At 42.4% G+C, this 15,978-nt stretch overlaps 1 protein-coding gene across 1 annotated transcript in view; it reads right to left on the bottom strand.

Annotated features, from left to right (window-relative positions):
* The window catches only part of RYR3 (ryanodine receptor 3), a 479,585-nt gene that overhangs the window by 208,795 nt on the left and 254,812 nt on the right, over positions 1-15,978 (bottom strand). The window contains exons 51-56 of the mRNA XM_054969918.1: positions 14,603-14,743; positions 4,812-4,975; positions 4,213-4,291; positions 3,036-3,125; positions 1,171-1,314; positions 271-333 (exon numbers count right to left, since the gene is read on the bottom strand). Coding sequence (XP_054825893.1) covers positions 271-333; positions 1,171-1,314; positions 3,036-3,125; positions 4,213-4,291; positions 4,812-4,975; positions 14,603-14,743 — 681 coding nt within the window. The remainder of the gene's footprint in view (positions 1-270; positions 334-1,170; positions 1,315-3,035; positions 3,126-4,212; positions 4,292-4,811; positions 4,976-14,602; positions 14,744-15,978) is intronic.

Below are 15,978 nucleotides of genomic sequence, written 5' to 3'. Positions count from 1 at the left end.
CACAAGGGGCAGAATTCCCATTATATCCTCCACAACATTGTTCCCCTATGAAGTAGTCCCCAACGTTCCAAACATCATGTTCCTGCCAACTGTCTTCTTTTCAATAGGAGGTTGTTCCTCTGCTCCAGGCTCTATTTTCTCCTCAGTTCCTCCTTTCTTGACCTTAGTAACATGACAACTCAATCACATTCTCATGTGGTTCACTGTTGATCTTGCTTAAAAACGAATGGTGTTTTGAAACCATATGCCTTTGAATATTTTAAAACAAACCTGGAGTTCCCTAGAGAGTACAACATTTGACAGATCAAGTGGAGCTGGGCTGTATCCATTTCCCTATTGATAAAAAAGATGAGTTATTGGCTGTATTTTTCCATATTTACAATATTTTCATTTAATCCTATTTACAAGCTATTTTTTAGTAATGCAAAGTGTCTGTACTCCATCTTTTTCTAAACAAGAAGCTTCTGTTCTTATCTTAGTGATTCTAGGTAATGGGGACTTCCACTAGAACAGAGATATATGTTATCTGAAACATAGGGGAGCTCTTCCAGAGCCTAAAGAATCCCACCAACTCTGCTATTGTACCAGCTTTGAGATTCTTTACCCTGATCCAAGATATTCTGGCAAAATTTAAGACACTTAAGACTGCTGAAACATTTTTCTGTGCAAAAAAGACGTATTTCTAGTCTTTTCAGGAATATATGTGTTGTATATGCAGACATATTTTCCCTTCATACCTGACTATTTTGTTGAGTGTCTCCCTTCATTATCCCTTCTTATTGAAGTAAAGTACATGTGTCTTTAGTTATGATGAATCAATCCCACAAGCGATTCAGTATAATCCTCTGACATACTTTCCAGGCATGCTAACTTTCCCTAGAGCCCTTCTTCTTCAAGAGGGCTGATAGTGCCTCAGCTTATAAATAAAACATGTACTAAGATTTCAACTCTTCACCTCCTGGTTCAACCTACTTTATTAAAGGATTTCCAGGGTGTGATGAGCCATGATTGCAATGTTTTTCAGACTATTCGGAAGACTAGTTCACCATGGTAGAATTCCTTAAAAAGTAACCAAATAATAAAAACCAGGGAAATTATCCTTAACATAATCATAGAACAAGTATGGGAAGACAAAAATATCTCTCTTTGTTTGAAAAACTTTGTGCTTACTTGACTGGACTGTGATATAGTGCGGAGCTTTTCATTTTCCCGTTGCTGTACTATCGAATCTTCTTTGGTCCTTTCTAGAGTCCAGCCCATTGCTAACATAGTTTTAAGAGATTCTCTGGCAGGCCATCGATATATTTCCTTTTCCTTAAAAAAGAGTTTATTCAAAGCTTGTAATGATTCATCTAGAAAAAAGCTAAAGGGAAATATTTTTTTCAAAATGGCCAGCTTGCCAATTTAGAGATCAACTGGTGTTAGAAAGATGCACTAAGGATTGCACTCAACAGCATTCTGTTGCACACAGTTTAATTGCATTTTTATAACTTACATCTTTTTCTAAACATGATTTTGCTGTATCTCCATAGACATATGGACTTAGAACTGTATTTGTAAAACAATTGGAGTAAAATGTGTATTTCACAGGTACTTGGGATTTATTTTTGTAGTTGACCACTATATTGTAGTTCTTAACTTTTAATCATGTAATATCTGTACATTGTACATCATGATCCAGTGAACAGCAATCCACACAGACCCACCACATTCAACCACCTGGCTTGCACGAGCAGTTATGACTTGGTACCAGAGATGAAAAAGTCGGGCATGCGGTGAACCTGAAAATACCTAATTATCTGGCTATGTACAAGAAGGATCCTCCAGGCTTGTTCACTTAGCAGCATCTAAACCTAGTCTCTTTCCCATTCAAACTACTGGTTTTGACTGTCTCTCTCCACCACAACCCCAGCTTGCCTTCTTCAAGTTCTGATGGCTCTCTTTATATATACTCAAGAGAGATTCCTCCAGTTACCAGGAGACTGTCTTTTAAGTATTAGCTCTTACTGATTAAGCACCAGCTATCACCCATGGCTTTCAGCTTGCTATCCACTTAACAAAGGAATGATCACCAAACATAGTCCTGTTTTCCAATCCAAGGTACACTTCTTTCAATTATGTAACAATTTTCATGTCCCTTCAATGCAAATGTATCAACAATATGATTGGAGAACAGAACATTGTGTCTTGTGGGTCACGTAAAGTATTATGTTAATAAGAACAAAAATGAAATGCTGCTGTAAAATCACTCTAAATTTAGTGACCTAAGGAGTACAATCCTAGGAAAGGTTCCTTAAGTCTAAGCCCAGTGAATTAACTGGGCTGAGACAGGAATAACTCTGCATATGATTGCACTTTAAATTTGTCAAACTACATACAGAATTACAGCCTGAGAGTTAAAAGCTCCAAGGTGCCTTCCATTCAAACATATCAAAATATGCTATAAAATATATTCCATCCACTGAAAACCTGTCAGCAGAGAGAAAATGATATTTCTTATTGGAAAGGAGGGAAGCACAGAAGAGAGGTGACTGGGAAGTAACTAGCGTAATGTCACATCAGAAATCAAATGCCTTACATCTTTCTGAAATCTGTGGTTTTCTTACTCAGAAAGCAGCACAGATTTGCTCCAAGAGATGTTTGTTCATCTCAGATTTAGAAATGCTTAAGCACATTGAAATCAATGGCCTTCAATTTTCCAAACTGTAAAAGACTATGGCATCAAACATTTAGGTTCATATTTGGGAATTAAGGAAGATAAGACTTCATATACAAACTGGAATCTCATAAAGATTCTTTTACTGATTACATATATTTTGGCTAAAATAAAATTTGGATTTACATTACCATGGTCCAGCTTCACAAGGAAGAACAGTGTAGTCTCAGATCAGAGGTACACTGTGCTAAGTCCATTGAAGTCAATAGGCTTAAAAGAGTTAACTCTGTTTAGGATTACACTGTAACAGGATTAATGAAAAACTGTACATGAAACTTGTTATTAGTTGAATAAGTCAGTTCAGGCTTTTCTACATTACCTTTTCAATTAATGTTTTAAAAGGCCTTATTAAAGGATGTGTCTTCATATTTTCATCTAGACAAGCAGCATACTTCCATCCACTATTACTCTGAAAACAGACACACAATCCACACAGTACATATTAGCCTATGGAGTTAATTGTATAGGATATTTGCGATATTTATTTCAAAAGAAAAAAGAAAAGATTAACTGGCTTGTAGATGATTAGCATCCAGAAACGAAGACTTCATATTCTGAGATTATATCAGATGTTCTGGGCAATATATGATTTCTACATATTGGGAATTAACAATAAAAGAAGACTTACCAACATCACACTTTGGTTTAAGACTATAGGACATATACTTTTAAATAAGAGATACAGATTTTTTTTTAAGTGGCCTGTATTTTACTGCTTGTTTTCAGTGATGGGAAGGCGTTTCTGTTCTGAGAAGTGAGATTTTTGGGGGACAATTTCTCCTCACAGCTGACCCCCTTCCATCGAAGAATTTGGAAGAATCAGTGGGCTGCAGGGGAAAGTGGCAAAGTCCTATTCCGTGAGGGCCAGTTCACGTGTCAATATCATTATCAGCATACAGAGAATGAAGAAACCATCAGGGCCATTTTTACATGCAGCAGTGCCATTCCATTTACATAAAGTGTCCTCTGGCTCTCTTGTGTTCTGACTATGTGTAGAGAGAGTCCTAAATAAACCAGAAGTATATGTATACATGACTACATATGATTCCCACAGTTTCCATAATCCCAGCAGAACTTTATTAATCTGCTGAGTTTCTAGTAATTGTTGCCTTAATACTCTATATCTGCAGTCTAAAAACCAAGTTCTGTGGGTTTTTTGGTGACCTCACTAAACTGTCATACTGGCAGGCACAGGCCCATCAATATTCCTGTAAAGAAGAATGATACCTATTAATAAAACCTACATACTCTAATGTAATTAGAGTAATTTCTGCTGCACTCAGTAGCTGCTGGAAAATCCATACAGGTACGTACTCCTCATCAGAAAAAAAAAGTGATAAGACATTACTAGGATGTTCTGCTCCAGTTTAATAGTGTATGACTCTGAAAGGTAAATTTGTCATGTAGATAAACTGAACAGATTTCCTATGTTCAACTCTCATTGTTCTTTAGTTGTCCTTTTCTGACAGTCACGTCAAGTGTATAATAATCCATACCTTCTCACAAGCCCATTTGTCATGTGTATGTTCAGCATACTTGTTGATGATATATTCCAGCTTTTCAGGAAGAGTAAAGCTACAAATATAAAAGAGCAGTATGTTTTAGCTTCAGCTAAGCTTGAGAATGAATAGACAAGTGGGAAGATGCATAAACCACACTAGCGTAACACACATATAAACAATTAAGTTTTCTCATTACACTTCTGTTTACAAGGAATAAAACAAAGCAACCACATAATTATAATGACATTCCTGTGTTACTTGTAACAAGGAGATGGTACAGAAACTACTTCACACTGGGGTGAGTCATGGTGGACACTCCAGTTCACACTGGTGAGCTGTGAACACTCCAGTTCAGACACTAGCAGTCACCCATTGGCTGTCAAGGGAGCCATCATCAGTTCCCCACATCACCTATCAGTTAGTGCATTGAACTGAACAGAAAAACAGGATACAGTTTATCCTATGAAAATCCATGTTTTAGAATGCTCTGGTTTTGTATAATGCCACATTCTGTTAAGGAGACAGCAAGGCCCCAAGCAGGTTGAAATAAGGCTCCCATATTAGTTATTAAGAGTAAGGTTGTTAAGACTCACTTCACTGTGTTGATAGGTTTGGGATCAAAGTTTCCTTCAGCATCTACTGAAGTCTGCTTTTCTAAAGTTGAGGTAATTCGAGTGTCTAAATAATCTGGTGGCAAAGCCCCAGCTATAGCACTTAAACAGGGTAAGGCCATTCGGAAGAGCTCTGGATCATACTTCTGCAGGAGAGATAGGAACTGGTTGGAAAGTCCAATAGAAAAACATGCAAAGTGTTAGTTCAGGCAACACAGCCATATGGAAGCAGCATTAGTAGATGCTGTTAAATGAAGAAGCATGCCCCTAGCAGAAAAATCAAGCCAGCATAAAGGACCATATTCACACATCACCATTTTTGTGAATGAAGTAATTGTTCAAAGGCTCTGTTCACAATAGCCCCACAATTTGTTATTGGAATTAAGTTTTAAAGCTAAGACTGAGCTGAAAGACGAGTTCTTTTTCACAAACATTTTCAGAAGAGTCAAAAAATATTCCCACCTTTTAAGGCAACTTTCATTGATGATTACTGCAAAACCACTCAGCTGTATTTGCCAATTCAGAAAGCAGTGTTATTACCTGAATGCAGGGCTCATTTTGAGGGGTAACGCGGCAGAACGCCGTTCTGAAACCTCTGAAAAGAGATCACGTTGGTGGTGGCCCCACCCACGTGATTCCTTTTCCTCATCGCTGCCCGTGTCTTTAGCAGCAGGTGGCGGCAGAGGCAGCACCACCACCACCACCACCCCATCACCACATGGATTCCCTGGTAGGAAGCCATGGCGGCAGCCGCGGGGGTGGTAGTTCCCTGGGGGGGTGGCCTGCATGGCTCATCCTCCCATCCTGCAGGCTGGTTGAGGTGGCCCGCAGCGCGCAGCAGCCTCTGAAGCCAGCCTCGCGGCCAGCCGGGCCACTCAGGCCTGCGCAGCCCATCTTCCCAGCCTGCAGACTAGTTGAGGTGGCCCACAGCCCTCAGTGACCTCCGGAGTTGGCCCCACGGCCAGTCGGGCCACTCAGGCCCGGCAGCCAGTCCTCCCGGCTTGGAGGCAGGCTGCATGCAGGCTGCAGCAGCCTCAGAGCCAGCCCCGCGCAGGACGCAGAGGCCTCGGAGCTGGGCCTGCACCTCTTTCCTCTGGGCCTGCAAGCAGTGGTGAGTGTTGCTATTATTTATCTCCCCCCGAGTATCTGTGTTTTGCTAGCTGGTGAGCTCGGTGGTGAGCTCTAATCTGTCTAGAAAAGCACTATAGAAACACACTGTGTTATGTCCCCCCTCCCCAGATGTACAGTGCGCACTTGCAACATTAATTTTTAAAAATCTGTGTTTTGCTGGCTTTTTCCTCTGTGGTAAGCTCTGATCTGTCTAGGAAACAACTACGGCAACACATTGTTCTTGTTACTGTTATGTCCCCCCTCCCCTGCCTGAGGGGTGGATGTTGCCTTCTGACACACTACTGGTGATGTCAGGGGGTGTGGCATACACAAATCAGCTATGCCAATGACACACTTCCGGTAATGGAAAGGGGTGTGGTATATGCTAATGAGTTATGCTAATGAGTTTCTGCCGCTCTTTTTCTACAAAATGACCCCTGCCTGAATGGATGTCTATCCTCCCACTCTAAGAGACGTCCCTCTGAACACATCTAGAGAACACGCCAGTATCTCAAGAGTTAACATATAAACTGGGATCTACTCCTATATATAAAGAGGCACCATGGGTGGCACTAACCAGCACCGTATCTCAAAAGTAAGGGGAACAGATACGGTGCTGAGAATGAGAAAGAATACAACAAAATACATGACAAAACAATGGATATTCACACTTGTACACACTGCATATCTTACATTGTTGTAACTCATACACAACCATAATTAACAGGAAGCTACCACTTTCCAAGTTGGAATGATGTTTTAGATATTCCTAAATATGCTAGTGTAGGTGTGAATGCAACAGTAAAACATATGACTCAAAGGAAATCCAGAAAAAATATGCCTGAGGGGCTGCATTTAGTTGTACTCACAAGTAGAGATGGGCACGATCCCCCCCAAAATACCGACTAAGCCGTTCGTGGATCTGGGCCGCTGCCGAACCCAGGCCACTGATTCTAACCGATCAAGTCCCATTTCCAATCCGGAATTGGGAAGGCCAAAGCGGGAGGGCGCCCCGCTGTTTCCAGCAATATAGGAATGGTGGTTGGTGGCAGCGGCCGCCAGGCCCGGTGGGCAGGGGGAGGGAGGGGACATTCACACACACACACACACACACACTTAGAGTAGGGGGAGGAGTTTTTAACCCGGCAACGAGCCGCCTCCCCTCAGGGAGGGGACATTCCCAGGGCCCGATCTATGGTTGCCAGCGCCCAGGGTCACCATAGTCAGGCTCTTGCACGTGCGCATGCTCCTGGGTCGCCCCCCCTGCCCACGTAGTAAGCCAGCTGTCCCGGTGCGCTGCGGAGCTGACAGCAGTGCGAGTGGCTCGGCGGCTGCCTGCGCTGTTCACCTGCCCTGCAAGACAAGAGGAGGCCGGCTTGCCTGCGCGCCCCTTGTCCTGGGGAAAGGCGAACGGTGCAGGCGGCCTCCCAGCCTCCCGCGCGTCTTTTTGCCTTTCCCCAGGACAAGGGGCGGCTGGCTTGCCCGCGCGCCCCTTGTCCTGGAGAAAGACGAATGGCGCGGGCGGCCTCCCAGTCTCCCACGCTGCCTTTTGCCTTTCCTTTGTGCCCATGGCTTCAGAACACCCCCTTCCCCCTCCATGGTTGGAAGGAAGCCTGCTAATCAAGGAAAGCTGGGCTTCCATTCGTGTTTCGAGGGCGACAGAAGGAGGGCAAACACAGCTCATTCCCCTGGCTCCGTTGCCCTGGGAATAAATTACTGGCGCAAGAGTGTCTGCAATTCCGAACAGAAACCGATATATCCTATCAAGTCCCGAACAAGCAAACCCCCGACTGCTGGATTGGTTGCCGAGGATGGAACCGATTAGCTGAGTCATGATGGCGCAAATGCCAAAATCGGGTTTTTTTTGAAATCGTAATTCAGATCGTGCCCATGTCTACTCACAAGCCAAAAAAAAAAGCCTGATGTCAGGGCAACAAAGTAAATAGTGCTCAGTAGGAGAATATTGAAAGAACAAAATGGATGCACAAAAGATGATAGAGGCATAAAGACCAAGCCAACAATAAAGGCTAAAATGAAAAATAGGCCCAAACCCCAAAGATCTAAATAGCCAAAAAAACTAAGAAGTAAGTCAGAAATCTGAAAAAAATGGGACAGAAAAAGTTAAAAAACACTAATGGAAGGTTGTTTTAACAATATAACATACCTATACAGGATGTAAATGAAGCTAATTAACATGGGCACTTGGTATGTGTTTTCATTCAGTTTGGGTTGAATGAATTAATTCTAACTTGGATTGGAAATTGGGATCCTTGAGCATGTAGTGGGAAAACAAGGGATGGGTGATTGATTAGGTACCAGAGCTGAGAAGAGACAGAAGTCTGGGTAACAGGTGGTTAGGGTTGGTAGATTCCCTTAATCATAGAATCATAGGGTTGCAAGGGATCTCCAGGGACATCTAGTCCAACCTCCTGCACAGTGCAGGAAATTCACAACACCTCCCCCCAATACCCCCCAGTGACCCCCCACCCCCGCTCCATGTCCAGAAAATGGCAAAACACAATCAGGATACCTAGCCGAACTGGCCTGGGGGAAATTGATTCCTGACTCCAAAATGGCGATCAGTGTTGCCCTGGGCGTGAAAGAAGGGGCCACAAGAACTAATAACTGATGTAACCCATTCTGCCCTTCCCCTCATGATCTGCCTAGGTTCATAGAATCAGCATTGCTTTCAGATGGTCATCTAGTCTCTGCTTAAAAACCTCCAACGAAGGAAAGCCCACCACCTCCCAAGGAAGCCTGTTCCACTGAGGGACTGCTCTGTCAGGAAGTTCTTCCTAATGTTTAGCTGAAAACTCTTTTGATTTAATTTCAGCCCACTGGCAGAAATTAATGTAGAACCTGAATTGCTAGTGACAGGACTCTGCTAAACATATGGCTGAATATGATATCCTGAGTGGGTACTAAGAGAAGGAAGTCTAAAACCTGATTGCGCTTTACTGTTCACTGATATACAGCATAGATCAGAGTAATATAGCATATATTGGTACAAGTTGCAAAGAACTGTGATTCTTATCAGACTTAAGAGGACTGCTGGTCTATGTGATGGGAGCCTATTCTACCGATTTGACTTAAAAGTGATTTGACTAACTACTCCAGACAGCAAGTATAATTGCCATAAAGCTGTGAGGAGAAGGAAGAGTGAGACCAGCAGAGTCCAATTGTTCTTAATCTTGGCATCTTCCCATGCACAGAGGGTCATCCCAGGCTGTGCTTCCAGAGTAGTGAATTTCTCTGCAGCCCTGTAGTTCCGATGCCTAGGTTCGTGGACCAGGGCTGCACTTAGATCATGGGGGAGGTGGCACCAAGTACTAGGTACCTCTAACCCACATTAGTAAGAGATATGGTTGCTGTTGGGGTATCAGCTACCTTGAGATAAAATGCTCACTCCATGCTATAATAATAATAATATTAGATTTATAAACCGCCTTTCAGGATGACTTAACATCCACTCAGAGCGGTTTACAAAGTATGTTATCATTATCCCCACAAAAAAACACCCTGTGAGGTGGGTGGGGCTAAGAGAGCTCCAGAGAACTGTGACTAGCCCAAGGTCACCCAGCTGGCTTCAAGCGGAGGAGTGGGGAATCAAACCCGGCTCTCCAGATTAGAGTCCCGTGCTCTTAACCACTACACCAAACTGGCTGATATTAATACATCTTTGTATTTTAGCAATAAAGATGCTGTGCCATCAATGTTCTCACTGTAAATTTACTGCCTGCCACCATGCATCTAAACCTGATTGTAGTACTCTGATGATATCCTCTTTGGTACATAATCCTTTATTGACTGGGATTGGGACTAACTATGTAACTATTGACAGAACACATGGCCTCTCAATTGGCTTCATTTGCCTTAATTCAATTCATCATGTATTTAAATCTGACTGGTTAAATAATCTCATACTCATCACATTCTCTACCTGATACCCAGTTGGTTGTCTATATGACTGTTCCCAAGAAAGAAGAACTATTAAGCAAAAAAGGTGCTCAAAGAGCAGCATACCTGATAAACAATGGCAGCAAACAATATCAAAAGGTAAAAATTCACACAATGTGCTTTTAAAGAAATATTTCTGCTCTCTGAAATCAGTACTTCTAATAAAAAACCCTGAATTTATTTGATATAGGTGTTTTCCACATGCACACTTACAGTAGGTTTTCTGGATATTTGATCTGTGAGGATCGTATCTACTTTAGGCCTCTGTAATTCCACACTTGAGGGAGTCAAACCAATGTGGTGGGGAAACTTTAAAATATCTTGTAGGATTCAGGGCTCTCTACTGCACCAACATTGCAATGTTGCTATTTAACTTTTTTTTAAATCCAGAAAAAAACCCTAGTTTGTTTGCTGTTTAATCAACCAGGATGCAGGGGGATAAAGAGGAGGACAAAAAGTGGGGCCAGGGCCCGGCCTCACACCAAAGAAAGTATTCTACACTTCAAAAGAGCCCCAGTTTGACTTTGCTGGGGGGGGGGGAATCAGGGTATGTGCACAGGGAGAAAAGTTACAGAAAACCTGGAGAAAGATCAGTTCTGTGGCAGTTGCAGCCTTTCTTCATGCAGAATGCAAAAAAAAAAATCTGTGAAGCTGTTTAGAAACTGAAATGGGATATTTTGACTGTGCAAGCACAACTCTGGATAGAAATCAATGCATTATAGACCCAGATCCAATAAAAAAGCCCTGTGTGGAAAAGACTATACTCTTACATAAACTGTCAAGACAAAATGAGCCTATATATACAGACTATGGCAAAACCTCTTCTAATTTGTTGTTTAATAAAATATCCACAACTATGATTAATAATAACAACAATAACAATAACTTCACTTACGTACCTCTCTTCTAGACAGATTAGTGCTCCACTAAGAGCAGTGAACTAAGTCAGCATTATTATTATTCCCATAATACAGCTGAGGAGCTCTAATGGAAGTTTTCATTGTGATCTCTTTAGAACCTTCAACACTAGGCCTTCCATGAGCCAAATAAGAACAAAGTATTTTTACTGTGCAATCCTATACAGAACTACATCTCACTCCCTCAGCTCTGAACATATCTCCTGCTACAACTCCTCTACTATCTAGACCTAGCAAGGGATAGGTATTTCAGTTTTATCTTGATAGCTACATGTTTGACATTTGAAGTTTTTGAATGCTACGTAGAGGCAGGCACAAACCAAAATACGAATTGAAGTTTGTCACAAACTGGGTCGGTTCACGGTTCACGAACCAGCAGCTCATGGGAGCTCATTTCTCATGAACTGTGATGAATTTTAGCCCAGTTCATTTGGTTCGTATTTCAGTTTGTCACTGCATACAGCTTGGCACCGATCAATTAGTTTCCTAGGGAACAGGGGGGATGGGCTCTTTGCAGACCTTCTGCTGACCTGGAAGTGACATTTTCACTAACCGAATGAACCGGTTTGTGAATCGGGGCAAGTTCATGAAAGTTTATGGTTCGTGAAATGGGACGAACCATGAACCACATGGTTTGGAATTTCCCGGTTCGTGCCCATCTCTAATGCCCATCCTGGTTTGTGCCTATCCTCAGCCTAAAGGATCAGGTAAGAACTCGTTTAACTATTACATTCTACATATTTCAGATTGGGTGAAGTTTTATTCCATCAGATCAATGGCACAGCCATGGGCACTCACATGGCACTACAACATGCTAATATTTTCATGGCTGAGTTGGAACAGCGCTTCCTCAGTTTCCACCTGCTAACACCTGTTCTATACTTGAGATTTATTAATGACAATTTCATCAACTGGACACATGGGAAAGAAGCACTGGAGAAATTTCACCAGGCCTTCAGCAACTTCTACCTCACCATGAAGCTGACCATGAATCAATTCGTACAGGAAGTACATTTTCTAGACACTACTGTACAAATACATGACAGAAATACATGATAATAAGAACCACCTTATAATGGTAAGATATTGATTGGCAAACATATCTATGCAATTCCAGTCATGATCCTAAACACGCCAGAAAAAAAAAAACATTATCTACAGCCAGGCTCTACTTTATAGCCGTATCTGTTCTAAACCCTCTGATGCAGCTTCTCACCTGCAGAATCTACAACAGACATTTTTGAATAGAGATGGGCATGAGTCGCATTACGATTGGAAAACCCCCACGATAATGGCAATTGCATGATCGGGACCCGGCGGATCATGCTCGGGCACGGCCAATGATCCAGCGGTCGGGAGGGGGGCTGGATCAGGGCGATCGTGCTCGGATCGGGAAGCCAGACACTCAGGCGCCAGCAATCTATTGCCCTGGCAACGGAGCCAGGGGAATGCCTGAGCTGTGTTTGCCCTCCTTCTGTCGCCCTAGAAACGCGAATGGAAGCCCAGCTTGCCTTGATCAGCAGGGCTTCCTTCCAACCACGGAGCAGCAAAGCAGTCACCAGCTGGGAGAAGACACCCAAGGGAGGGAGAGGGAAGGGGGTGTTCTATAGCCATGGGCACTCCAATCTCATCCCTGCAAACCCTGATAGGCAGCTCTGACGGCAAAACACAGACAGCCAAACACAAACACAGATGCCGCTGGCATCAGCCACTGTTCCTGTATCGCTGGGAACAGCGGGGTGCCCCTCCGCTTTTGCCTCCACGATCCACAATCTACGATCCACAGATCGGAAACGGGAGATGATCGGTGTGGATCGTTAATTTGGGATCGTCGCTGGCGCCGATCCATGATCAGCTTGATCGGTATTTTTTTTTTGGATCGTGCCCACCTCTGTTTTTGAAATTACAATACCCACCTGATGTAAAGAAACAGATTGATAAAGCCAGAATGATACAAAGGGATACACCTCTGAAGATGCCAGTCACAGCTGCTGGCGAAACGTCAGGAACTACAATGCCAAGACCATGGCTATACAGCCCAGAAAATCCACAACAACCATTCAAAGGGATAGCTTGCTACAAGATAGTCCCAAAACAAACAACAATAGAATGCCCCTGGTGGTCACATACAGCTCTCAGCTCAAACCAGATCAATGCAGCCTTAATAACTTGCAATCTATGCTAGACATATTCTTCTCTCACAAGCCTTGGGAGGCAAACCTTTTCTTGCCCACACGCAGCATCCTAATCTAAAACAACTTCTAACTCAGAATAATGTACTTCCCAATGGTGACACAGCTGACTTAAAAGTGGCTGTCCTCAAACAGAGAAATGTTAAGAGGAGAGTACAACGTGAGACTGCTGAAACTGAGTTCATTCTAGGATTGTTCTAAGGAGTGGAATTTCTTTTTCGTATATTTTCTTCTTTAGATATAGCCACTGGTTCCTCTTATTTTCTTCTCCTCTTTCAAAAGGGGAGTTTTTAAAATCATGTAATAGTTAGGATTTCCTTGCCTGTGGATTTCTGCCTGTTGCTGTATCACTGTAATGTGATACAAAGGATTAAAAGCAGTTTGATGCAACAAGGATATGTTCAGACAAGTCCTGGCTTGTGTTTAATTCTTGTTCTTAACTTTTCAGCTACTCTGGTACTATATAAATAAATAAAATTCATTACTTATTAGAGATCTAATTCAAATCTTCCTCTTCATGAAAGAGGAATTGATTCAAAACTGACTCAAATTACTAAAAGGAGGAATAGAAACAGATTGCTGAATTTCAGGAAGAAATCCAACAAAGACGAATTAGGAGAATTCTACTTAACCCTAATTAGTTCATAAATTCAGAACAATGGAGCCTACCCCACCCCGGTTTGAATAGAGATATTGGATTCTTACCTCACTATAGATGTTAATTTCTTCCCTAATCAAGCTACATTGTACCTTTGCATCCTGACACCTTCCTTTGCTACACCCTTCCCAGCTAATCAAGCAGCATTGTACCTTTGCATCCTTCCTGATGGCCCTTCCTTGTAGCACCCCTTCCACCTTTTGGTTGGGATATAAAAGCTCAAGAATTTTCATTCCTATTTGTATCTGAAGAAGGGAGCTCCAACTCTCAAAAGTTCATGCCCTGAAAATCTTCTTGGACTCTAAGGTGCCACTGGACTCAGATTCTGCATACCAACTCGATTATCCACCTAAAGCGTTGTACATATGTTTTCATAGTCTCTTATTTGTAGCAAAATAAATAAATAACAAATGAATTCCTTACTTGTGATATCATGTACCAACGTTAGTAAAGAAAATGATTGTATTTCAGGAATTCATTTGCAGAATACATAAATAATTCATTTGATCTTTAATTTTTATCAAGTGAATGCTCAGTCCATCGAAATGATGATTTTAAGTGCAAAAGTAGCAAAGTGATGCAATCCCAAGTCCATGCTTTCAAAGAACACAGACACACAATTGCTTCCCTGCTCTGGATTTTTATGTTGTCTGAATCTGATAAGAACCAGCAAAGTCTGGATCCCATCACTGTTTATCTGACAGTTTGATAAATTTGTCTCAGTTCTAATGTCAATTTTCCTACTAAGTTAGTAGGTCCTTGCAGACCTTCTTGTCTGAATAGAGTCCTTAGAGGTTAAGCAAAACATTTGGATTCGGCTAGATGCATTTATTGCCAGTCTTTACAATATTAAGTGGAAGCATAACTTAAACAAGCAATTTGTGTAGCTTAGAGCAGCGTAGGTCTCTTGCAAGCCTTAATCTTGATTACTATCTTTACCTTATGGGAGAGGGAATCAAATATTCCCCAGAAAAGTTTCTCAGTTAAATGTAACTCTTCTTCAGCTGCAATTCCATAATTTCCCCATCCGGAAGGCAAGCAGTAATACTTCCAGCATTGCTCATAGTGATTTGTTAGAAGCTATGAATGGCAGAAAAAATACATTATAAAAATGACTACTATAATAATCTTCTATAGAAAAAAAAAGCAAAATAGTAAACTGTCCCCACTGGTGTAGCTTTTTGTTTGTTTGTTTAGATTGCAAACCACATTGTGTAGTGATTGGCTTATTTTATCATTTGAAAAAAAAATATGTAGCAGTCTTGTAAACACTATAAAACAACATAATCCTTATTACTAGTAATAACTATTACTATGTCAATAACATTCTATACAACAGTCACAACATTATTGCTAAGAGTTAAAGAAAATTCACCATTTTATGCATATGGTAGATGTCTATGTTTTTGTAGCAGGAAAATTCATGTCATTGAAATATTTTAAATGACGTATGTGCAACATATGTTTAAAAATGCAGAATAAGAGCCACTGAGCTGTTCAGACAGCCTTCTTCTTGTGATGCCCTCCCTCAGGAATGTCTGTTGGGAAACAATCAGGTTGCTAGCTTTTTCTGTTGCGGGACCAGTCTTTGGAATGGCTTATTGGAATGGGTGCAGATTAGAGATGGGCATGGACCAGCATTTGCCTACGGACCGCCGGTTCAGGGTTCGTGGGCTTCCACGGACCACGGTCCACGAACTTTTAATGGACCAGGCCTGGTTCGAGAACCGGTTCGAGTCAGAAAAGGCCTTGGTTTTCCCACAGATTTTCACTGCAGTCGACTTTCCCCACCAAAAGTTCTCATGTAACGCTCCTCAATTATCACTTTTCCAAAGAGACAGACAACAACTTCCCCTCCCCTATTCTGACTGATCCTTACCCGCCCTTGGGGGAAGGAGAGAGACTAGTGCTCCTGTCCAGGAGAGGTGGCTGCCCACAAAACCCACCTACATGGGGCTGCATCAACAAGAGACGCCCTTCCCGGGGGCGGAGAGACCAACTCTCCATGATTGCCAATGAATGGATGGACTTGAGTGAAAGCCAACTCCGCAACAGGAGATCATGCAGCAATTCAAAGGTCCCTTGCTGGAATGGAAGGCACGCGAGGGAGGGAAAGGATGTCTTCCACACCTTGAGGGAAGGAAACTCATGCTACCCTGTTCAGAAGGGGCCTCTTTGGGAAGTGGACAACGAGTCCCACCTCAGTGACGTGGTGTGTCAGCTTGCTTGCTATCAAGCAAGCTGACCTGGGCCACTGTCCTCCTTGTCACTGGACTTTGGGGATTGACCCTCAGAGGGGCCCTTGTGCTCGCGGG

Source organism: Eublepharis macularius, chromosome 2 (genome assembly GCF_028583425.1).
Source record: "Eublepharis macularius isolate TG4126 chromosome 2, MPM_Emac_v1.0, whole genome shotgun sequence".
Taxonomy (NCBI): domain Eukaryota; kingdom Metazoa; phylum Chordata; class Lepidosauria; order Squamata; family Eublepharidae; genus Eublepharis; species Eublepharis macularius.
The sequence above is the reverse complement of the archived record's forward strand: the minus strand, read 5'-3'. Positions and strand labels throughout refer to the sequence as shown.